Here is a 25,097-nt window from a genome sequence, read left to right on the forward strand (position 1 = left end):
AAAACTGGGTCTTGGAGCATAAGTTACATTTTAGTAGCAAAGAATTATATTATCAAAAAAGTACATCATGTACATTTATAGTATTTTAATTTCCACTTCTTGTATAAAAGCAATTTGATTCCTGCCCTACAGCAGTGTTCAAGAAACCTCTCAGTTAATGGAGTGCACTACACAAGTGGCCTTGTTAGTTCAATCGTAGTCAATGTGTGTGACCATTTTGATTTCCATCCTCACAAAATTATTTCAAAACTGATTTCTCCTTTATACAATTTTCAACCTTGACAAAGCGCAGTCTACAATATATATCATTTTGCACTGCTCTAACTGCATTGCCATTTTGACAATGTGTACGACCCTTTTGATTTCCATCCTCACAAAATTATTTTGAAACTCATTTCTCCTTTAAACAATTTTCAACCTTGACAGAGTGCAATCTATAATATACATCATTTTGCACTGCTTTAACTGCATTGCCATTTTGACTCCCTCACTGTTGAAACCTTTCTCAATTTAATCTATCCTTTTAAACTGTAACTGACAAGTTGCGCCATAAATTACTTAATTTGTTGGTGAATCAGTAGAGATTCAGATTTCAGATTTGGAGTAATGCCTCTGAAATATGAGGTTGAAAAGAGATTCAAAAATAGAATATCAGATTTCACTCATAAATTGTTCAGTTTGAAACAATAGATGGCTTAGGCATGCCTCCTTATGAAAGAAGTAATCATAATGCAAGTAGATGACACTGTAAAAAGATGAAATATATCGTTTTGGCCAAGAATTAAAAGATATCTTTTCCACCTCCTTAATGTCCAAAGACAAGTTGTCAGTGTCATGTCCACAAAAAAAACTATAGCAAGGTCTTTGCCACTCGACTCCGCCATGCATTACAATAGGGAATGTGCACAGATATTGCCCCTCAACCCCCACAAAGGGCACTATCCCTCGTCCCTGTTGGGGAATTGCCCCTAATACCCTATTAAACTTATTTGCATTGTCAAGTACTCTCTGAGTCCCAGTTCGCAATTATGCTTGCAAGTTTACCCAAAGGTCTTCGTCTAAGTATTGTCATCAGATTAGACAATCTTCCCTGTGTTACATGATGCTTAATTATTTACCTTGTTATTTGGAAGAGGATATTTTTATTTGCTGGGGGTGATGTAGCTAGCCTACAATGAGTATTATTATTTTCCAATTATATGAATTGTGACAATAGTTTTGAAGACCCATGTGATGATGCTTGATTGGTGATAGCTGATTGTCAAGAATTGAAATTATCATTTCTTAATATTAGTATATAGCATTTATTAGTGTTGTAATATTTCATATTGGCAGCTTTGTTGCTTATACAATATATGATGTTATGTGTGGCATGTTGGACATAATTACTGCTGCAAATACATGTATATTTCCAAAGTTTATATGTTTTTGCATGGATGAACCCAACCCCACCAAAAAAATTGTCCAACCCTAACCAAACACCCAAACCCAAATTCAAACCACTATCAAGACCTGTACCTTAGTTTTCAACAAACCCGATAACATAGCCTCGAAGAAGTGCCTTTGAAGTGCTTGATTAATTTAACAAATCAGAAGAAGCACTAAGTAAGCTGACAAGAATTGCAAAACCTGGCAAATAAATCCTACCTTGTATCAACAGGCACAACCCCAATTGGAACAACAATTCGGTGAGGCCATTGGAGAGTATCCGAAACGATTGAGTTTACTGTGTCCTATATAGAAACGAAAATGAACATTATTTCATCTCAAACCAAAGGATTAAAGATCTACTGAAACATGATTTGATTCTTTTGTGTAGACCAAAGAACAAAATTTAAAGAATTATCAACAAACTTACATCAATCATGTCTGAAAGACCAGGAATAGCTGTTAAGCTCCCTCCAACAGCTTTCAACGTATAGTCAATTTTAGGCTTGGGCTGCAACAGAGGAGGACAATACGATTTGCCAAATTAAATCAGACTACATTATTAACTACACTTAATATCAATTTTATTATATGTTTTTAGTCTACAAGGCATTGTAGACTTTTTCATTTAAAGAATGGTTTAACTCTAATATGTTGAATCCAGTAGGAGCAATTTTATTACAAGTAATCAATTGTTTCACATAACCACTCCACCCTTGGCTAATGTTTTTGTAGAAGTTAATAAAGGCTCAATAAAATCACTTAGACAAAGGAGCTAATAAGCCACCAACATCTGCCATTTATTAAACTGTGGCGAAAAAATCACTGAAGTCCCACCAAAATATACACATGGCTACTTGGCTAATTTGCAAGATTAAGCAGTAGCAAAATTACACAAATTCACGTTCATACTCAAACATTAATATGATTTAAGCTGGCCTAAAATACTTAAAAATGTAGTTAGTTTGCAAAACATAATTTGCAACCAAATTATTTACCTTGCAAACGCAACAGAGGTTACTATATCTTTGCAGAAATTTGCAATCAGAGATGAATAAGTAAATCTCACTATTTTAGAAAGGTAATTTTATATTTATTAAGCATGCTACATTAAAGTGTTTATTTTGGAATAGATGAAATTTTAAGAGAGTAAACCTTTATTTCATTCCTAATAGTAGTCGATAACAGTGAACCTCGAATAGCATACATTCAAGAGTATGAATAAACCCAAGGAAAAGATACAGGATGGTCTTGAAAATCACATGGAGAATGCGACTACTGGCCAAAGTATACCAAAATGCGGGGAAATACAATGTTACTGTTTATGGTATTTAGATGAATCGGCAGAGGCTTATAATTATGAACACATGGACATTAAGTTTTATTCAATGCAATAAATAGATATGATAGTCCAAAATTTGAGAGGACTTACAATCTTTGAAGTAGAAAGAAATTCTAATGAAGAAAGAAAACAAGGATATAGCAGAAATGTGATGCTTCAAATGACAATAGATATAAGTTTTCCATCTGATTAGTGAAAAAGAGTTCCATATATCTTTAGATATAAGTTTTCCATCTGATTAGTGAAGAAGAGTTCCATATATCTTCAAAAAGAAAAAAATTGGGCAATCAAAATTCCAATTCATTTCAGTAAAAGAAATTAATGTTTTGAAATTCAACTCTTTGAGTCTCTATAAAAGACTTGTAGACTCAGCTGAGCCTACCAAAACAAAAAAACATCAGCCAAAACTTTTTCTAAGAAAGCCCAAAACAATTCTAATATCTTGCACTTTTTCCAAATTGATTTTAGTTTTTTTTCACTATGCCCCAGTCTAAACCCCAACACCACAGAAGAAATTAACAAGCACAATTTAAATTTCATAAAGAACTGGTAGAAGTTTTTTAACATGCCCTTGGGTAAGCTTACAAAAGCATCAAGAAAATAAAATTGTGCATTAAAATGTGCGTGATGTCAATTTATTAGATTTCTCATTTCTATATAAAAATAAAGATGATAAAATACTAGATCATGTGGGTATTTTTCAATTGAGAAAATCCTAAGAGGGTGATTTTATATTGTCTTCTGAATTATATAGTTCATTAATAAGCGGTGTCACTTCCCTTTTCATGAAGTGTTAATCGGAAGAACCCTATCCTACTAATATTCCCCTAAGAGAAACAATTTAATTAAAAAGTTGTTTTAAAAAGAGAGGGCCAATAAAGCGTCACTAGGACAGAGGGCCAGAAGCAAAGTTATTTAAAGCCTTTCTGCGCAATTCAAAAATAAAGTTTTGAAAGGAAAAAGTAAAAGATTAAATATTATGTTCTTTCAAAGAAAATATAAGAGGAGAGGTTTGAGAAAGAAGTATGTAGTGTATTGTGATTGAATGTACATTTCTGATATTGAACCCCTCTGTTTAAGTTTTTTTCTGAAGACAAAAACCCTTTTGGCATTGAGATTGGGAGGGTGGGAATCCTCTATTTTTCCTTTTGGATTCAAGGATGAAAACATTCCTATCCATTCAAGCAATTCCACAATGATTACAATGCCTGTGGAAAGGTGCATAAGCATTTCTAGTTCTCTCAGTTTACATTAAATAAAATTATTTGTGGCCATACCAACCATGGACCTAGTATACATTTTTTAAGTTCGGTGTCTTTCATAGTGACCATATAGTTAAAGCAGCAGAAGCCATACTTCTTCATAAGGAATGACAGCATTCTTCAATCTTAAATAAAAAGGTGTACTCCTTAATGTGAGAAATACACTGACTCAAAAGTCAGCCTTCCCTGACGATTTATCAGATTTATCAGCTTTTTGGGACAAAACCTACTCTTTTTGGATTCATTAACTTTTGCATCCATTTCTGAAGACTGCTGGATTAAATTATGTATTGATGTACTTTTCTACATTGGCCCACCTTGTACCCACTAAGCCAAAAAAGTATGATATCTCTCCTTGTGGGTCTTGTACCGTATGGGAATCTAGCAAATCGTTCTTGAAGAGTCTGAGGTGGCCATACAACTCCAAGGTAAAACAAAGAGGTTTTGTATTAGTTGTACCATTCAGTTGCTTGTGCACTTAAGCAGTCGTACAGTAGCAAAACAGTTTTGTGAGTTAACACAGCATTCTTTCTATAATCAGCTTCTGGCGTCATCTATAGCCTATACTTGCTGCATTATATTATTTTCCTGGATTTAACTAGAAATTGAAGATTTCAATTAATTATCTAGCGTTAAGACGCTAAATATCCTCTGTGGAAGACTTCTAGAAAATAGTGATGTTCACAAGATTAGATATAAATTTATATTTGTTCTGGAAGGTTTGCCACCTAAACCACATTGTATTTGGATTCTGACGCATTAATAGCTTTGCAGCTTGCCCATAGCATGCATTCTTTATTTTCATTCCTAGCCACTGTACCCTCTCAACCTACCCATTCTCGGATCTTGATGATTAGGATGTGTTGGAATTCTTGCATTGTTATTGAAAACTTTTACAAGTGTTGTTACATTGTTTAAGACATTACAAAAGCTGAACATTTTCTTCAATTAAAAATAATCTATTAGAATATTTAATTATAATTAGTCCATTATTTTAGTTGTTCTTTAATGGCCACCTTAGTATTCTTTTATTAGAAGACCTAGCTGCTAGTTTTAGCTTCAGTTAAACAGCTTGTTCTTTCTAAGAACACCCTTGTGTAGTTTTCTATATATACATTGTATATTCATGAATTAGATATTGCAATTACCTGAAAATTGTATCAGAGAAGGTTGATGGGGTTTTATATAGTTTGGCAAGTTTTTTAAAGGAAATTCAAGGCCTCCTTTTTCGAATTTTTCCAGCATTTTTTAATTGATTTTTTCAATCAAAAAGTTGTTGGCAAAAACATAAACCGTTTTTGGTAAATTATTTTGTGGCTTTTCTCAGTGAAAAACCACATTGGTTTTGATTTGAGGTTTGTGGTTTTTTAGCTCTGTTTTTCGTGTCTCAGACTCCAACGCCTCAAATCCACAATTAAGTTTCTGCTCGTGGGATTTTCTCTATGATCTGGGCATTGCATTTAGCTTCTCCCACATTAAGTTCTACTCGTCATTTTTGCTCGCATTTTGTAGTGGCCAAGGCAACTTCTCTGTGTATTCTTAAGCAATGGATTTCCTTCTGCATCAGGAAGTCTAAATCTGTGCAATTTGTTTTCTCAGTATTCACACAAGCTGTGGTTCCGCGGTTTTCTTCTGCGGCCTATGTTTATGCCCTATTGTTTTCAGTCTTCTTCTATAGTGATTTTAGCGGGTGTCTTCTTCTAGCCCATGATGTCATTACGCCATTAGTTTAAGGAAAACCGTGCCAATTTTGCCTGGTCACATATCTTGCATCATCTGTTTTAATTCTGCCATGTTTTTTTTTTGCGTGTCCATTTTTCACTTGCATCAAGGGTCTTCCGCAATTTTTCTAGTCATTTTCTGCAGGTCAAGGGCTGTTTTCAAGTTCAGACCTAGTGTTTTCTGATATTTTGCCAGGAAAAATCATGGGAGGGTTTTCCCTGTTTTATCCAAACTGAAAGTGATGTTTTGTATGCTGGGTTTTGATCGATTTTTTTCTCAACAATCATTGCCCAATTTTGATCAATTTAACACCTCAAAAATCGTGTCAACTTTTTTCATAGTTGCATGGGTACTCTTACCCATACCCCTGGGACACATATCAAGTACTGTTACCCATACCCAAGTACCCGATACTCAGTGGGTACTCAGTGGAGAGCATCACAGCTAAGGACCTTGACCAAGATTTATGTTTCTTGTTTTCATATCAGCTGCTTGTTAATCAAGATTAATTGAATATGTAATCAGTTCCAGATTGCTATTCTTTCAATGTAAACTTTTAACTTTTTCAAAACAAAAAACAAAAAAGATTTGATACAATATTGATTAACAGTAAGTTTTATCACTGTTTATGTCAGAAGTTTATCATTTGCAATGTCATCATTATATGATTTATGATCTTGTTCATGTTGAAAGTTTTTCTTCTCTGTTATGCATCTTCACATTCAGCATAATATTATTATTACAAACACATTGCAAATCTGGAAATAAAGCAATACATTACATCTGAAAACTTTATCACTGTTTTAAAAACTCGTTCACATGACTCATATTCAGATTTTATATAAAATATTTAATTTTTTTTTCAAATGACGTACCCAAGTACCTCCCCTATTTTAAAAAATAATTGTACCTGTACCGTTAAAAAAATTCTAGGTTTTTATAATTTGATCTTAAAAAGTTATTCTGGGCTTTATACAAATGTTTCTTAAAAATGATATTCTGGGTTTGTAATTTTATCATCGAAAAATTATATATACTGTTATGTAATTTTTCCCTCCAAATTTATTTGTTTGGTTTTGTAATTTTTCTCAAAAAATTATGTGTAGTGAAAAACTATTGTTTGGTTTTTTTATTTTCTCCTCAAAAATTGCTTCCAAGGTTTCTGTTTTTTCTCAAAAAGATCATATCTAGTGTTGCTAGTTTCGGGTTTTTAATTTTTCATAAAAAAATCAATAAAGGGTTTGGCATTTTTCCCTCGACAAAATCATGGTATCAGTTTCAGAAGCTGAACTCAGTCTCTGGCAACAAGGAGAGACAGTTTTGTTTTCCCAACATCAAGTTAGAAGGATTTGGTTATCTTGGTTATTTCCAGAAGTTCTGCAAAATCAAGGAAGGTCTTCAGTAACACGCTCATTTTGCAAAGTATTCTACGCATTCGTGATCAGAAGGGGGCAGCCTTCTATGCATTGGTGACCGAAGGACCTCCAGATTATGTCTTTTATAGGGTTGTTAGAGCTTAGAACAAATACCAAAGGGAGGGTATTAGGATGTTTAATTATTTTTGGTTAGTCAATCTTTTTTCTTTTTTTTTGATGGATAGGAGGCAGAAGGCAAGATTTATTATTATTATATGTTGTGATTAATTATTATTATCTAGGATACCGATTCATCCTAGGAGGCAGAGGCTTCCACATCGGAGGCAGACAGATGCAGGATGCATCCAAAAGCCCTGTGGATGCTGGCCGGAAGCCAGCCGCAGGCTCCCAAATGCGTCTGGAAGCCAGAGGACAGCATCCGCAGGCTCCCGAATGCGTTTGGAAACCAATCTCTAGTCTCTAGCTTCCAGACGCATTCGGGAGCCTGTAGCTGGCTTCCGGCCAGTTTCCGCAGGGCTTCCAGACACATCTAGGAGCATCCGTGAGCCCAGCAAGTGTTAAAGTCAAAAGAAACTATTAAAAACATTTTCTATGACTGTCTAGCAAACAGGTCCTGATAACACAGCAAGAATACAGGTCAATAATAAAAACAATTTTTATTATAGTTATTCACTTGTTTGAGGAGGCTAGTTGGATAAGAGCCGATAAGTGGAATTAGGACGGAAATTTTATTAATTGATTGTGGTGCCGTCAAGGTTGTTGGTGCTTGCATTTCTCATGTGACAAGATTTTAAATTATGACAGGATTAAAGCGGCAATCTCAACTTAAATATGACAAATGGTTTCCTTATCATTTGCAGTGGGGGATCTTTATAACTTAGAACAAAATAAAAGATGTCAGACGAAGATTTTTGATGTTGGTATGTATGGTGCATATGGTTCAATCTAAAGATGCTAATTGTAGAGGTGACAACAAACACCACATATATCCGATTTGAAGTCTGTACTAGGAGACCATCGATATTGGAGAATCTGGCAGATTTGGTGCTATTCCAGATTAGCACTTGTGTATTGAGAAGATTGTCTAGCAAACAGGTCCCGATAATAATATCATTTGTTATAATATATATATGTTTCCTCCTGCATCCGCATCCAAAAAAAAAAAAATCCCTGCATCCCGTATCAGCTTCGGAATCCACATCCGAATCGGTAACTTAGATTATTATTATTATTTGTTAAGCTTGAGTAGACTCGAACCCAAGACCTCCCAGATAAGAGGCTCAAAATTTAAAATTGTGTTATAGGTTCTTGCCTTTGGCTAGTAGAGATCTTTAAAGGTCCTCTTAGGCTTCTTTTATTTGAAAATGTAGTTCCTGTTTTTAGCTTCAATTTGAAGCTTCAGTTAAACGGTTTGTTCTTTCTAAGAGAACTGCCATGTAATTTGCTATATATAGTATATAGCTTGTATGTTCATTAATTAGACAATGTGACTAGCTAAACATAATCTTCTTTTATTCCAATACTAATGTGGCTCTAATAAGACACCCAAATTAGGTGCATCACTTGCACGTAATTTATTGGATTAAGAACTTGATGTGAATGGCAGACATAACTAACACTTATTTGCTAAGTTACCATGGTTTGTCCCTACACCCCCGGACCAGCAAAAGTTCGAACCAGTTCGAAGTTTGGGTCCAGTATGAAGTTTGGTTCGGGCAGGGTGCGATTTTTTGACTGTGGGCTCGAACGGGTTCGAACTTCTGTGGGTTCAAGCCCAAACAAACCATGTCGTTAATTGTCATCGAATGAAAGGAATTTCATGATTCTTTTTTGAATTTCATCAACTTGACCATTGCAATGTAATGTCCCCTTTTTGGGACATTAGAAAAGTTAAAGACATATTCATATAATATTAAAATTGACTTTAAGAGCGTGGATTCAAATTATAAAAAGTCAATTTAATATTATAAAGTGGGCTAAAAATGACAAGGAGAGATATCACGAAAAGCCAAGAAGGGAATCAAAGAGTCACAGCTGTGAGGATAAAAGGAGAAGAGACTCATTCATTTGGCATGCTTGATTTATAATTCCGTTTTCAGTTTCTCTCTTTCAAGAGTTATTAGAAAGCTCCAGCTTTCAGCCAGTGTGAGGACATAGCCCCTCGTGCCGGTACACAATGGACGCAAACCCATTGTCCATGGAAACGTCACATCAGGTGTCTCACGTGTGTTTACAAGTTCTTCTCTTAGTGTTCTAATCTGACTATAAAACAGTGTTTAAGATTGGATTTTAAATGTTGGTTATTGTATTGCTGTTGAATAATGCAATAACATGTTTTTTAAAAAATTATGAGAGTTTACTGGTTTTTGTACTATTGGTTTGTAATGCATTTTCATATGCTTGAATCCTGAATATTATTTTGAGAAAGAAACTAGATAAATATCTATTGGGGATATTTCCTATGGTTTATATTACTGAGTTTTAATAATGCAACTTCATATGTTTATGTTTTGAATGATATTTTGAGAAAGAAATCGGGTCAATATCTGTTTGGGATATTTCATGCAAAGTAGCCATACGCCTAGTACAGAAAATAAGAGAAAATAATTTTTTGACAAACTTGCTTTCTATAAACTAAGGAAATATGGTGTCTATTCCATTTGGAGATTTATTTCAATTTTAACTTAATCCAATCCCACATTGATTTGAGTGAAGGATTGATAGCAAATGATGCCAAGGTATCTCGCATGTTGGAACCCTCTCAATTCAGCTCAAACTTCTTAAACTAGTCAAGAGGTCAAGAGGTGAACAGTTACAGCTTAGCAACATAAACTTGCTCTTGGAAATCTTAGCACCATCAAGCTTGCACATTAGGTTCTCAAATTTCCATTGCTCTAAAATCGCCAAAAATGTAGTATTATCAGCAAACTGAATATTCAAGAGTTTATCCTTACTGGGAAGAGAACGATCATACAACAAGTAAAAGATTACCATCCGAAGCAATCACAAATATAGCGAGAGCCAATGGGCACCCCTGTTTTATTTATCTTTTCAGCTAGCAGGGCTCTAAAAGAGAACCTTCAATGTTTCGAATCTTTGATGTCAAAATTGTTACTTAAACTATATGATGGTATGATCACTATGATTAAAGTTTATGGTGTTTTTGTTGTTTAAATGTGTTTATGCTACTATGCTACATTACAATTTTAACACATGCTTCATAAATATGTATATATATATAATTTTTACATGTTTTTGTACTAATCAACCCAAACAAACCCAAACCCCTTTCCAAAATTTTGACGCACTTGTGAACTGATTCTTGAACTTCAAACCAAACCCGAACCAGTAACTTAGCTTATTTGGGAGCCCCACCATTACTTAGGGATACAAAGCTTCAAATTAACATGTCATAATCCATTCTATTCATGCATTTAGGTGAGTCTTGGCTTGCATCCTACATTGTTGGTTTATTTGAATATTTAGAGTGCATTCCACATCAACTCATTTGAATTTGAATTTTTGTGAATTGTTTCCAATTCTACCATAAATAAAGCACTAATCTTTATTTTTCCTTTTCAAACATTTGGCACATATATCATCTTTTGGGGCATCAAGAAGAGGGGAACACAGTCCCTTAACCCCAGCAGAATAAGGGAAAAGGATGATACTTCGGTGTTAGTGCATGGCCCAAACACTTCCAAATGCAGCAAATCAGTTCCCTCCATCCTTTCCTCTGGCGTTACACCTCCATAAAGGTGAGATTTTTAGTTTCTAACAGATCACTTGATTGTATTCTCAACAATCAAACAACTTCACAATGCTATATAACATTGCCTAAGTAAGTTATGCAGTCAATTAAACATTTGTACTACTCTATGTAATTACATCAATCCTATGACATTAGTCTAGTTATTTTCATCTTCTTACAAGTTGTCAATTTTGATCAGAAAGCATTGACATTGACAGTTGACCTATAAATGACATAACATATGGGTTTCCTTCTCTTGCATGCCTGGCAATTTTTGTCACTCTGTTATCTCCTACATCGTTATAGCTCACTTATCTATTTTGAAATACTAGGCCTGCCTACCTCAAGACTGGCTATCGGCATGTCCTAATGTTAGCAACTTAGCAGGGTCAATTCTGTTATGGGAGAGTGTTATTGGATAATAATCCAACCTCTTTCCTCCTTGGCATATTTTACCCTATGTTGGTCCAAGCTCAATGATTTGAGTGCAAGTTTAAAATTCTTTAAATTAGACTAGGTGAAATTTACCCTACAAATAGAGGGTAGATAGAACACATGATGAATGAGGATTATAGAGCACGAAATCAGTTTTCTAAAAACAAGATTAACAATGAGTGGTTAAAATGTCAAACCTCAGAAAGAAGAGCAACAACTACAGCAGAAATGCAGGGTATATCTTCAGCAAGTTGAAAGATCACACGCACTACAGTGAAGACCTGAAGATCTTTTAACTGCAAATTCAAAAAAGAGCACCACCAATTCATTGAATAGTAAGGCATAATCCAATAAATAAATAAATCAGCTCAGCATGTAAATCGATACGTTAAATTTGAGTATAATTTTTCATAGTGAATCACATTTAAATAAAAATAAAACTATAAGACTCACCTGTATAGGTAATGAGGCAACAAGTGCCTGAACTCCAAGTATTATACTGGGATTACCACCCCAACGTAAATCTAAATCCATAATGAGTTGACCTTTCTTCAAGCTTTGCATTCGGATACCTATATCAATCAGAATTTTAACTTGTTGAATCTAGAGAACAATTATAAAAAGAACTTCAACCAAAAATCTCCAGACTAGTGATTTCTGAAATTCGTTCAAACTTTGATAAGATATTGCCAGCTATAAAGGTACTTTCTATTCATTCATTCTCAAAAATTCATAGTGAGTCCATGGTGGGATTCCATAAAATACTAGAATCTAGAAATAACCAGGTAGCAATAGTTTTATAATCATTTTTCCCATAGAAAGTAAACCTGGTTGTGAAGGCTACTCAAATACACATGCCAGTCACTAATGAGTTGCATACAGAACACAAAGATAAATTGAAAACTAACAAGTATCATATTTGCAACTTCAGTGAGAGCTAGTCCTATCAAAAAGGAAGAGAAAGCTCTAAGATGCTCTATTCAACATTTTGCACTCAAAGATAGGGCACTGAAAATATCGATCCAGGAACCTCCAGCATGTAGAAGAGAGAGAAGCACAATAGTACTATCAAATAACTAATGAGAAAACGAAGCTATTCATGCCAGGCAACTCCATGCTTAACTTGAATAAACATAGTTATTTCAAATTATTGTACATGAACAGTAACACATTTGTGCCAGTTCTAAATGTACTGCACTTTGTATTATTTACACACAACACAGAGGCACAAAGAAGAGACATTGCTTGCACATAGACTCAATGTAGATTGTGTGGCAAAACAAACAAACACTGCTTTTATGGAGGGGTAGAAAACTTGAAAGTTGGATGAGAAAGAATAGGCAATTATGTGTGGCAAGTCCATGCTTGGTTTGACAAAATCCCTACCATCGACCATTATTTGAGATGAACAATTTTGTGCTAGTTTCATGTAAACCATAATTTGTACTCTATACATACAGTTGAGAGACATGGCATTTCCATAGAATTTATAAATATTATGTGGAGATACAAACAAAACAATACTTATTATTGGGTGGTGGAAAATGCAGCCGATGCTAACCATTAGCATGTGATACAAGAAAAACATCAAAACAGACTTAGCAAACCTAACTGGGTATTCAATTTTTCTTGAAAAACTGATTAAAACTTGGCTTTGGGAGATCTAGGATCGCCATGGTTTTTCCCTATTGTTGTAGAGTGGAGGTGGGGCCCAATACATAATTTTAGGGTCACCTACTCAATACAATTACAGTTGCATTGTACATTAACCATTTCTATAGAATCATACTTTCTTGTGATGTGCTACTCCATGCACAGAAAGTCAGCACAGCAACAAAATAAGTGTAATACAGTTGATAGATCAAAAGCTGCACAACATTTTAATTGTGAAAATCTTGATTTATTTACTTCACAGTGTGAACAAATCCATGTTTGTCACTTCTCAAGCTCAAACTAGATAGCAAACTATGTAATGTCCCCTTTTGGGATTACCCTACTTTTTGCCCTAGAATCACTTTTTTGTTATAATAAGAATTGTATAATTATTAGAGATATAACTTTACCACTAAAAAACCTTCTTACAAGGTAATTCCTGATTTAGATCCTGCAAAAAAATGAAAGGAGCACAAATATACTCTCAAAGACTAAATATATTTTTGACATAATATAATCTATCTTCTGCATTTATAACTTTATTAAGAGCATTCCAATCCATACAACATGTATTGTGTAATATTTTTGCTTCCCTAAGACGGATGGTAAATTACAAAAGGGTGCCCTAGCCCAAACCTTGGGCCCATGCTTCATGGGGTTGCCACACCTAGTGGAACTCACCTTGCCCTGTTATTCTAACTCGCTCCACCAATGTGGATTATCTCTTGCAAGATAGCGCCTTCGTATGATGTAACCCATGCTCATTTCACGACATGCCTTATCTAGAGCCCTTGTATGATGTAGCTCATGCCTACTCCACCGCAAGCCTTACCTAGTGCCTTTGTATGATGCAATATAGTCCATTCCACCACAAGCCTTACCTTATCTTCTATAATCTTAATGCAGTTGGGGAATAGACACAGTGCCTTATCTGTCACTTACTCTAATATGGTTAATTATGGCAGGCAAATGCAAAAATGTACCGCGATTGAGATACCATGTAATAACCCTATAATTATTATAGCTTAAACAAACATTAATTCCCTTTACCAAAAAAAGATTTAGGCATTTAATCAAACACTTGGCAAGCACTCAGATAATTTCAAGGTCTGGCAATATTCAAAATTTTATCTTTCAATCCAATTGTATTCTCCAAAGCCACAGCATGTACAGAGATGGAGATTATAATGAAATCACTATACCTCAGTAGTGATTCAAACTCGCTTCCAGCTTCAGACCCTTATACCTCAGCAAGGGCACGAAACTCAAACAATGTCACAAAGACAACCAAGCAAAATAATCAATCAAATATTCAGATGCCTTTTCCCTCACAAAGAGCTCATTTATAATCTCCAAATGGCTTTTTTATTTCCAAAATTTAACTTCACTCACAAAGCTTCTCCAACACAACTTTATAACATTTAATACTTGGCTTAGGCGTATAATTAATTAAATAAATGGCCCCTTCCAATGATGACTCAACCTTCAACTTAAGTGAAATTATAAACTCAAATTATAACTTTATAATAAGTCATTTAATGATTTAATAATAATTTGGCCACAAAAAAATATAATAACTCCCAAAATACTCATCATTTAACTAAGCTGAGTCACACCAATTATTTCTCCATGTGACCAAATGCACTTTGCATAAAAAAGAAAGGGTCCATCTCAATCAACACCCGGCTTACCACAAATAGTAAGTACACAAAACTAAGCCCAAACAAAGTCCAATATGAGCAAAACAAAGACCAACCTATAATTTACTAAATTGTAGAGAAGTCAAGACCCTCCCAAACCAAGCCACTACCTTCAAAAGACCCTCTATTCACAATAATTAGCCTACAATCACTATAATAGGCTAATCTCTCAAACTCCAATGCTAGCAAAAATGGGGCATTACATACCAAGAGTCTGATTAAGGTAACAACATTTATGTTTATTGCTATGAAATTAAATGCAATATCCTCAACCATAGAAATATCATTGTCAGTATCATGTACAATTTGAAAACATCTATATATACTACAAATTTTATAGACATGTATGTATGTATGTATGTATACACTCTCTCACACACACATATGTGTACTTATATATCTAGTTCTGATTTCATTCCCATATATATAGTATTATTTTAATTTTATTTATGTGTATATATATATATATATATATATATATATATATATATATAATGAAAATTTTCAATTAGTGATGGTGATCCCATCTACTTTGGGTGCTAGGTTTCTCCAACGCGATGGTTGAACGCTTCTGGTGGCACCTCCCTCATGCGCGGGCATGAAAGAGAAAGTCTCAAGGCTTCGACAGCGAGTGGTTTGGCCATGACAAGGCAGACTGACAGCAGTTTGAAACCCTGTGATGCCCTTGAGGAGAGGAGGAGATAGTGCGACAAAGTGACTTCAAGGGCTTTCAACAAGGGGGTCCTCACAACAGAATTGAGGGATCATTGCAAGGTGAACATGTAGTAAAAATGGGTAATTGGGACTATCAACAAACAACATTTGTCCATGGATGATAAGATTCCAAAGAACGAGAAATCTACTTAGAAAGTAGGTGGACAAGTGGGGGATTAATGGTGTAAATAGGAAAGGAGGACTGGGGTTTGCAGAGGAGGTTTGTCTTCACAGGGACACCCAAATGGGCCTTCTGGTTCAGGAAGGGGAAAATCAGTAATGGAGGCTAGAGGTGTGGTGGTGGCCAAAATAGTTGAACTATCTAATGAGTTAGATGTAGAAATAAATATCAATATTGTTGTCTTTTTTGAGCTCCATCAATGGATATTCATATCAGCGAATTGGGAGCCATTGATGAAGGGGTATGTTCAACTATACCCATGTATAAGGAGCTTCTTTATTGTTGTTTTTGAAAATGTTGGAGATAGGTAGAAGATTTTGCACAAGGGTCTCTAGTGTTGGGAAAATAAGCATCCTCTAATACTAAAACCTTGGCACCCATCTTTTTGCCCTCTATTGGAAACTTTTGACAGGGTTCTACCTTGGGTAAGGATTTTGAATCTGCCTTTGCATTTCTAGTTCGACTCTCTCTTGGGAGCTATTGTAGATTCTTTAGCGAACTTTTTAATTGTTGATGAGGAGTCATCAAACCTCCTACATTCAACCTAAGCACAAATTTTAGTGGAGATGAATATTGTTGATGGCCTCCCTCTAAAAAATAATCTCAAAACCTTAAAAGGAATTTGGGTACAACCCTTGCATTATGAGGAAGTACCTTTTTGTTGCAAAAGATGTTTTCCACATTGAATTCTTTAGCTGCCAAATGTGCCAAGCTGAGGCTGGACAAGTTGGCCACATAGCGGAAGGATGTTTCCCACCACCATTATACACTGGAAAAAAAAAAGGTGAGTAAAATAAGAGTTTTTCTCAAGCGGTTAGCGGGGAGAAGCCTCCGCTTCCTCAATCTAATGCAGTGGTGAATCTAGCTACAGAAGACAATTGTCCAAATAGGGTGAAGGATGTAGAACAAAACAAGATTTTAGTTGTGCCAGATTGTAGGGGGATAGATAAATTTATTGATGTCCAACAAGAGACCAACATAGTTCTAAGGGATTGAAAGTTTACAAACAATGGAAACCAACCATGGCATGGACACCAAATGGTCCCCATAAAAGAACAAAGCAACAAAGTAACAAAGAAGTAAAGGAAGATGCCAAAGACAAGGACTAGGGGTCATTCCTTGGTTGGAAGAAGTCCACCACCCAAGGATAGCGAACAAGGCAACCAAGGGTCCCGAAACGTCTCTGAATACTATCGCATGAGGAGTGTCGTTGTCTGGTGAGTCCAGAACAAGCTCTTACTGATCTAATGTGGTTGGGAGCAGGAGTGCAGAATTATCACTTCATGCCCCCGGCGGGGGACATGGGTGCATAAAAGTCGGTGATACACTAATCCAAAGTATGGTGCTAAGGAAAAAGAAGCTACAAAGTACGATCTCGAAGTTGTAGACTCTCGAAGATAGAGTGTTAGGCAATGCTAGTCAATATAACTGAAAAAAGCCGATAAGGACCTACAATCTTGGAAAAGACAGTAAAACATCCCTCTGATCTCATAGTAGATAGGACAATGAAAGATGAAGTGAATCTCTATTTCTGTCTCCACCAAGGTACATAAATGACAAATACAGTCCTCTCTGGGGATGTGATAGTCAGTCTAGTATCTAAGCCGATGGATCCAACCCTGAAGGAACCAAGCAAGATACAAAGGGCATGACACCAACATCAGGTCACATATGCAGGACGCACGTCACGGATATCTAACAAGTGCTCAGCATAATGGGTCATCCACAAATGCAGCCCTCTCGAAGGGTTAATCCAAGTCGTCCTAATGTATTGTGTGTAAATATTGAGTCTAACATGCCCGTTCAACTCCTGACAAAAGGGGAGAAGATGAGTAGGAGCATCCAAAGAAAACTGATATCGAGGGAGACAATTAATCTCAATCCCAATCGAACCCAGTAGAATAGTGGCTTGAATGTACCAGCAGCAGGCCCTAGTGGACAGATCAGAACCAACAACAGTAACCTAAGAGCAGTAAGCCAAGTAAGAATATCTATATCTGCCACCAGTCGAATCTGCAATGCCCTAGAAACAGTGAAAAAACCAAACCAGGAATGGCAGAGGGAGGATGATGTTTCTCAACAAAATGAAGGATATGCAAATGACAAAAAGTCTTTGGAGTGTAACGCCATTGAATGGCAGGATGAGGCAGTCAAAGTGGAGGATGGGTGGGTGACTATGAAGGGCAAGAGAGCAAAGAAAACACAATGTTCTTTTGATATGGCCCTATGATCACATAGGAAGGGAGATGCTAAAAGTAACCCTTAATTTACTCGACTTTAGCCAGTTTGAGTATTAGTCTTTTCAATTTTGTGTTTCTAGGGAGCTGAGCTAGCTCCGTTATTGTAGTCCTATGAATTTCTGTTTTATGGAGTAGGCTCCTTTATTGTAGCCTTCACTGGGCCCAGCCAAACTATTTCCAGGATAACTAATAAATATATCTATTACCGATCAATATACATATATACATATATATGTATATATTTATTTATTTATTTATTTATTTATTTATTTATTGTTATTTAACTTCTACTATCACATATATAAAAGTAAAATTCTGATTCAGGTGTGTCGATTATCTGTATTTTATGAATATCCATATATACAAAGTCCTTTGATCATGTATACCTCTACATCTTCCAGATATATATATTCCATTTAATTATTGTGCAGACATGTATTAATATTTTATGCATTCATTGAGAGAAATAATTTACATAAAAGATATCAGAACTTTTTTCTGGAATTTGATTGTGTCTAAATTTTTAGCATCGACATTTTGGATCACACACAGTGATCCATCCTCAGGATGAAGAGCAAGAGAATAGAAAACATAATAAAAGGTGTAAATGTTGTATAGATACATATTAATATTTATGCACTTTATCAAATATTAAATTGACTGAAATAATTTACACCAAGTTATTTAGAAATGGTGCAACTCGTATGTATACAAACATCAAGTATGAACATCTAATGATCTATATTAAGAACTAAACGTATTATTCTTACCTTCCTCTATCCCTTCCTTTACCTGTTTTACCTTCAGCAATTCATGCAGTAGACTTGCTTGATGTGCCCTTGAAGCAGGCCAACTCTTTCTTCCATTTAGGTTTGTAAACTGTATCATGTAATCTGATTTGGAAATAATAAGAAGTGTTTCTACTTTTTATCTCATCCTGAAGCTGCTCACTGTATTGTTCCTAGACTGCTTACTGGATCTAATTACTCATTTGTGTTCTAGTCTCCAGCTCTGATTGTGTATACGCTAACTTTAGATCCCCCACTTCATATGTAATATTAACCTTCCCTCACTATATACTAGAACGGGGTATGAGGAGAGACGACTCTTCTGAGGGCCTTAATTAGTTATTTTAATAATTATGTTTTAATATTATTAACTATCATATTAATAAATAATATAGTAATGATATATTATTAATCTTATATGATATATTGTTATTATATATTATTGATAAATAATTAATTATGTATCATATATTTTATATTTCATATTTTGATTATTATCATAGTTACACCGCCCTGGGGGACGGGGAGACAGGGACAAGTTTCCGGGATGGGGGGACAAAGGGGCATGAATTTGGGAACAGCTGGGGGACGGAAGGGGGAAAGAGGGGTGGGGGTGGGGATGAGCAACAAGATCTCGCAATATGTTGTGAAAATTTCCCCAAGTCCTGCTCCTATGCTGCCCACTATGTGTAGTAAAGTTATAGTATGTGGTGGCAGTCAGAAATGTATGCCAACCAGGTATAGGACTATGCCTACAGATCACTACATCCTCAAGTAATGCACACAAGAATCGAACAATTAGGATACAACAACAGTCCCAAAGATTGCAAAAACTTGTAGCAATCATTGTGCTAATAGAACGAAACAAATTCCGGTACTGTCCATGATTAAATGTGGTAACCCAAGAAAGCTAACAAGTAGAACCTGTTTAGATAACAAAGAATTTTTTAGCCATCACATTGTGCAACATAAGGATACACATTACTCACATGACCAAGTAAACAACAAAAGTGCACAAACCTGATATTCCAGATTGAGCTTATCAATCTATGCTCAGATCAAACTTGGAAAATGATTTCATCAAGGAAGCAAAACTCTCAGAACTAAATCAGCCTACTGGCCAGTGCTAGCTCTTACTTTTGAATCATAGAAAGACCAAGTGATTTATGCAGGAACAAACTAGTGTTGGAGATCAGTTTAGACAATAGCAAGAGCCTCAGACCTCCATAAAATAGACTCTCAATTAAGGGGGTGGAATCCAGTGCTACAGTTTTATTGTGCACAGCTAGTGTTGGAATTCAGTAAGAGTTAATGTCTGGGATTGTTTAGAGCAAAGCTAGGACCACAAAATCATGGCTCTTTTGCTAGCTCAAAAGAAAACAAAAAAATAACATGCTTGGATTGATTCAATCTTGCTGAATAACTACTGAGACTACAAATGGATGGATCAGCCTTAGCAAGTACAATACAGAATATGTGAAGATGGTTACCTAATAATTTTATCAATTTATATTTACGACCTGTCAAAACCACAAAGCTTATTCTTAACTTGATAACAATTAACATTACAGATTCAGAGAGATAAAAAAAAATCAGGATTTGCAAGGAGCGCCAGTAGACCTCCAACAGAACAAGCATTTGCAGCAAAGGTTTGCCAGCATGAAAGTCATCAGCTTTTTACACAACCCAGAAAGTAATTTCACTGTACAAAATTTACTTAGTCCTGACCCAGGCCTTTTTCAGGGTCTTTGAGTCCTATTGAAGACCAAGTTTTGATTTAATTACCTATATTCAGTTTAGCTTACAATGATAATTGATCCTAATCTATAATACTCCCATTATTTTATTAGAGATACAAAACAATTAAAAGAGTGCAATAACTATGTGCACCTTTACAATTTATCTTGCATGGCATCATTTACATGTTTGCATTATTGTGCATCAAGAAATCAAAACGTAAACTACATTTATATGTACTTGATATATTAAGAGATTAACAAACATACTGTTGCAGCCATTTTTTGTTGTGTGCACATAACAAGGGTATCCAATATGTTTTGTTATTAAATGCTTAAAGGAAGAGTTAATAGACAATGTGCTATTCTACATGGATAAGCCATTCATTTGGTGGAGCGTCAAATTTTCATCAATGATAATGCAACTGTACCTGCATAAGCAAATACATATTTTTAGGAAATGCTTTTGAAAATTATACAGAAAGCTCACCTTCAATTTTTGGAGCTACAGTCCCAAGAAAAAGCTTGTTGAATTTTAATGCTGATATTCCTGGAGGACGATACTCTTCCAAGAGTGGTTCCACAGATTCCTTAATCAACATTTCTGCTGCCTACAGCAGAAAAAATGTCAAACATGGAACCTTTTAAAAGATTAATTGTTTTCATTGGAAACCCCTTTATTATAGTTCAAGGGATGATAATATGCATAAATTCTACTGTAATTAGGTAACCATCATAGATTAAAGTACCAGCAAGATTGCTTGACATGCGTAAATTACAAACCAAAATATCCTTTTAACAAATGGTTAACAAAGATAACACAAGGCTTGGACAAAACTAGAGGATTTAGGAAGCCACTCTCAAATCGATAAATCATAATGTTATCCTCAATTAATCAAACCTTACTCATCTAACTTATACTGTGAGAGTCACAGGCATATGTGCCTTGTTTCCACAGGCATTAGTAATTGCATATTCTTTACATCTCAATCATGCTAGTTGTAGATGATTCCAATGAGATATAATTATTTGGTTACAGTTTATAGACATTATCGCTAAGATGCCAGATTCATGCTACAGCCTCTGGATCTGGGTCCAGGTTTGGTTCAAATTTCCACCAGGTTCATCCTATGTCCAGCCCAAGGCCCACTGTGGGTTACCTTCAATGTATCCAGGTGTTCAGGCCAGACTGGGGACAAACCTGGGACTTTTGTAGAGTGGAGTCTGCAAGAATATTTTATTCAACTGTTTAATTTTTCTAAATAGCCTGCAACCTGTACGATCTTCGTCATGGCCAAAAACCACAACTTCGAGACACACTCATCATTTTCCAGTGTTACCCCGGCGCGGGGGTGCGGCGGTGCGGGGGGACGTCGGGACGAGTTTCAGGTGCGGGAAAAAAAAAGCCTCAATTTGGGGACGGCAGGGGACGGCGGGGGTGCGGCAGTGGGGGAGCGGAGGGGGGGGTGGGGGGGTAGGGGAGGAGGGGGAGTGGAGGGAGGGGGTTGCATAGTATATATATAATATATATGACTGAAAATGCTAATTATGAAATGATACTTCAATATATTATATAACATTAACATACCAAATATAGTTGAATACAATGAAAAGAAACAATTGAAATGTGATTCACAAACCATAAGTTCAAACTTGAAACTTGAAACTTCATAACCATTACTAATGACCATTTAACAAATCAACTTAGTTCAAGATGCAAGATTCAAAATTCATTCTTCAAATATGATTCTATGAATATCATATATCATAAAGATGCTCATGATGACAATGAGCCGAATAGCATGAAACAATGAAATAATAATAATGTATCATAGCCATATCAAATTGAGTACCCATGAAGCACCCAGGAAGCACCTCGCGAGCACCCAGGAAGCACCCTGCAAGCACTCGAGAAGCACCCAGGAAGCACCTCACGAGCACCCAAGAAGCACCCGCGCACCCAAGCATTGCGTCTCCCCCGGGTGCTTGACCAGTGCGGCAGCAGAAAAACTCCTGGCGAGGGTACTCAGGTGCGTGACGCACCTGCACTGGGCGCTTATGCGCATCGGGTGCGCCGGGGTTTTGACTATCATTTTCCATTCTTGATCATGATCAAACATTATTCAACATATTGCAATTGTTTTACAATCTTCTATTTAATGTAACCCCTTCAATGCCGTCAAGTGTTGACTCTACTTCTAGCAGCTGCCAGTTTCATTATTACCATACACCCATTAATATTTGGAAATTCTTTACAGATGTAAACATAGTGACATTGTTTTACATTACAACTTACACATATTTTATATTTGCAGTTCAGGCTGTCTCCTTTTAATTAAATCATTTTTAGTATCGTAGTCCTTTAGTAGATGGTATTATAATAAGAATCAGTGTTTCAAATGTAAAGATAAAATATATTGAAATAATAATAATTAATTATAATGTAGGTTGGTCAGTTTTAAAAAGATTTACCGCCCATTTATTTTAGGAATGAATGAAAATTAGGTGAATAGAAAATAGACAATTGACCTTGATGTTTATAATGAAGATGAATATGGAATTGGATATTAAATATGGCTTGTAATTTAAATTTTCGTTGTGTGATAACGTTTTGAGACTTATCATTTTTACAATTTATGAATATAATATAGGAGGTTCCACCCATTTATTTTAGGAATCAATGAAAATTAGGTGAATAGAAAATAGACAATTGACCTTGATGCTTATAATGAAGATGAATATGGAATTGATTATTAAATATGGCTTGTAATTTGAATTTTCGATGTTTGATAACGTTTTGAGACATATCATTTTTACAATTTATGAATATAATATAGGAGTTATTTTATTATTGGCAATTATAAATTTAGGAGTATCACTCTTCTTATAATTATATCTATACAATTATAGTTTATAATTATAACTTTGACTTTGTATGATATACATGTGTGTCTGTACACATGTATATGTGTGTCTGTATCTTTGTGTGTGTGTGTGAATATGCGTGTGCATACAGACATACCCCATAACCAAGGAAAAAGAAATATGTTGAGACCGTATATCCAAATCTGCATCCCATACCTACATTTGCAGTTTAGGATTGTCATTATCATATTATCATGTTGGTTGTTTGTATGTTGTGCTTTGACGAGCATTATGCAAATACACCTAACATTTTAACATAAGTGTTTAGGCACAAGATCCCCTACAGTGATTAATTTGGAGATAGATAGTTTGGATAAATAAGTTACGTTTGAAATCCGTATCTTTTTCAATCATAAGTTGTTAGATGAGCCCCACATGATCTCCTATGAATCCTTGATCCAAATCCAGGTAAAATATAGATTTCTATGTTATGAAAACCCTTCAAACATGTATGTGTCTTACATAGGTGGGTCAGTGCTTCTCATGTTTGTATTTTGATTTATTTAGTACTCATAAAATATTTGCAATGTGCTTATCAAATGACTAATATGCTTTTCAGTTGAAAAGATTTGTATATATATTTAATTAGGTTTTCCTTAAAATAAGGTGCTATGCAATTCAACAATTGAATGTTGAAAAGAAAATTAGAGAAGTTAACTAGTTAAGATGCTATGTGTAAGTTATTCGAAATAAAATTATCTCATTAGCTTTGCTAACTAACTCACTCAAATGTGAAATGGAGATACTTGGAGATTAAAGATTTTTTACAAGTAAAAGGAATGGCATTTTTAAAACACTATTTCTTTAGTTCATTTCCTCTCTTCTTCTCCATTGTGTGACCTTTGATTTTGTAAGAGATCACTTGGAAACCTTACTTGGGGACTTGGATTAGACCTTGGTATAACAAAGTGACACATACCTCCCCTCAAACCACACACACCCCAATCGGGGACGTGCCCAGGATAGGGACTTGGCATTCCCATGTCCCCCCACCACTGCCATCACGACACCTTTGAGCCACCAAGACGTCCTCGGGGCACGAGGACTTCTAGACATCCACTATCGTCAATTGGCATCAACATGAAGTAAAACCATCAATTACTAGGTTCATTCCAACAGACCCCAAACCGGGTTCAAGTACCCGCTTGGAAATGGTTTGTCTATGGGTACTTGTTGGGTACATGATATGGCTGATTCGACTATTTTTCAACTATCAATTGGCATTTAATACTAGTCTTTGGCATTTGAATTGATCAATGATCAAGTATAATACTATGAAATGATTAAGCTATATAATTATGTATATTTCTCTTTTTTTTTAAGTTTTTTGTATATTTCATGCATATGTACACACACATGTACCCCATACATACCCAAACCCCTAAAAAAATCACATACCCATTTACCAGGTTCTTGTACCCGCACCCATCCCCAAATCTAAACCGGTAACTTCAAGGTAAAAGTGAAAAAAAAAATTCTACTTTTGAAGTTATGGATATGTTGCTATTGGAATCATCATGCTACTGATTGTAATCATTTTTATGATAATTTCATATAATATAAATTAGAAACTTCTATTTGCCGAAAAATTTGAATTTTTAAAAGTAATTGGTAATTCAATATTCAATGTTGTTCAAGTATAGTATACTGTATTTTGTGACAATTACTATGTTCAAGTATTTGGTATTTTTATGTTCACATATTACTATGTTAAAATTTTGCTATGTTCCAGTATTTGGTATTTTTAGTTCTTAAACTATTATACATCATTTCATGACTAGCATTTCAAGTACTATATGTATCATTGTATAGTATATTACAGCTCCCAACCTCCCCCAACCCCA

The 25,097-nt window shown here is 35.3% G+C and overlaps 1 protein-coding gene across 1 annotated transcript in view; it reads right to left on the minus strand.

Moving 5' to 3' along the window:
- Positions 1–25,097, minus strand: part of NTMC2T4 (Calcium-dependent lipid-binding (CaLB domain) family protein) — a 123,435-nt gene that overhangs the window by 36,253 nt on the left and 62,085 nt on the right. Inside the window, exons 4-8 of the mRNA XM_089811336.1 lie at positions 20,819–20,939; positions 11,770–11,888; positions 11,514–11,612; positions 1,859–1,939; positions 1,648–1,733 (exon numbers count right to left, since the gene is read on the minus strand). Coding sequence (XP_089667462.1) covers positions 1,648–1,733; positions 1,859–1,939; positions 11,514–11,612; positions 11,770–11,888; positions 20,819–20,939 — 506 coding nt within the window. The remainder of the gene's footprint in view (positions 1–1,647; positions 1,734–1,858; positions 1,940–11,513; positions 11,613–11,769; positions 11,889–20,818; positions 20,940–25,097) is intronic.

Source organism: Cupressus sempervirens, chromosome 11 (assembly GCF_028749045.1).
Source record: "Cupressus sempervirens isolate cs-2001-9-10 chromosome 11, ASM2874904v1, whole genome shotgun sequence".
Classification (NCBI taxonomy): domain Eukaryota; kingdom Viridiplantae; phylum Streptophyta; class Pinopsida; order Cupressales; family Cupressaceae; genus Cupressus; species Cupressus sempervirens.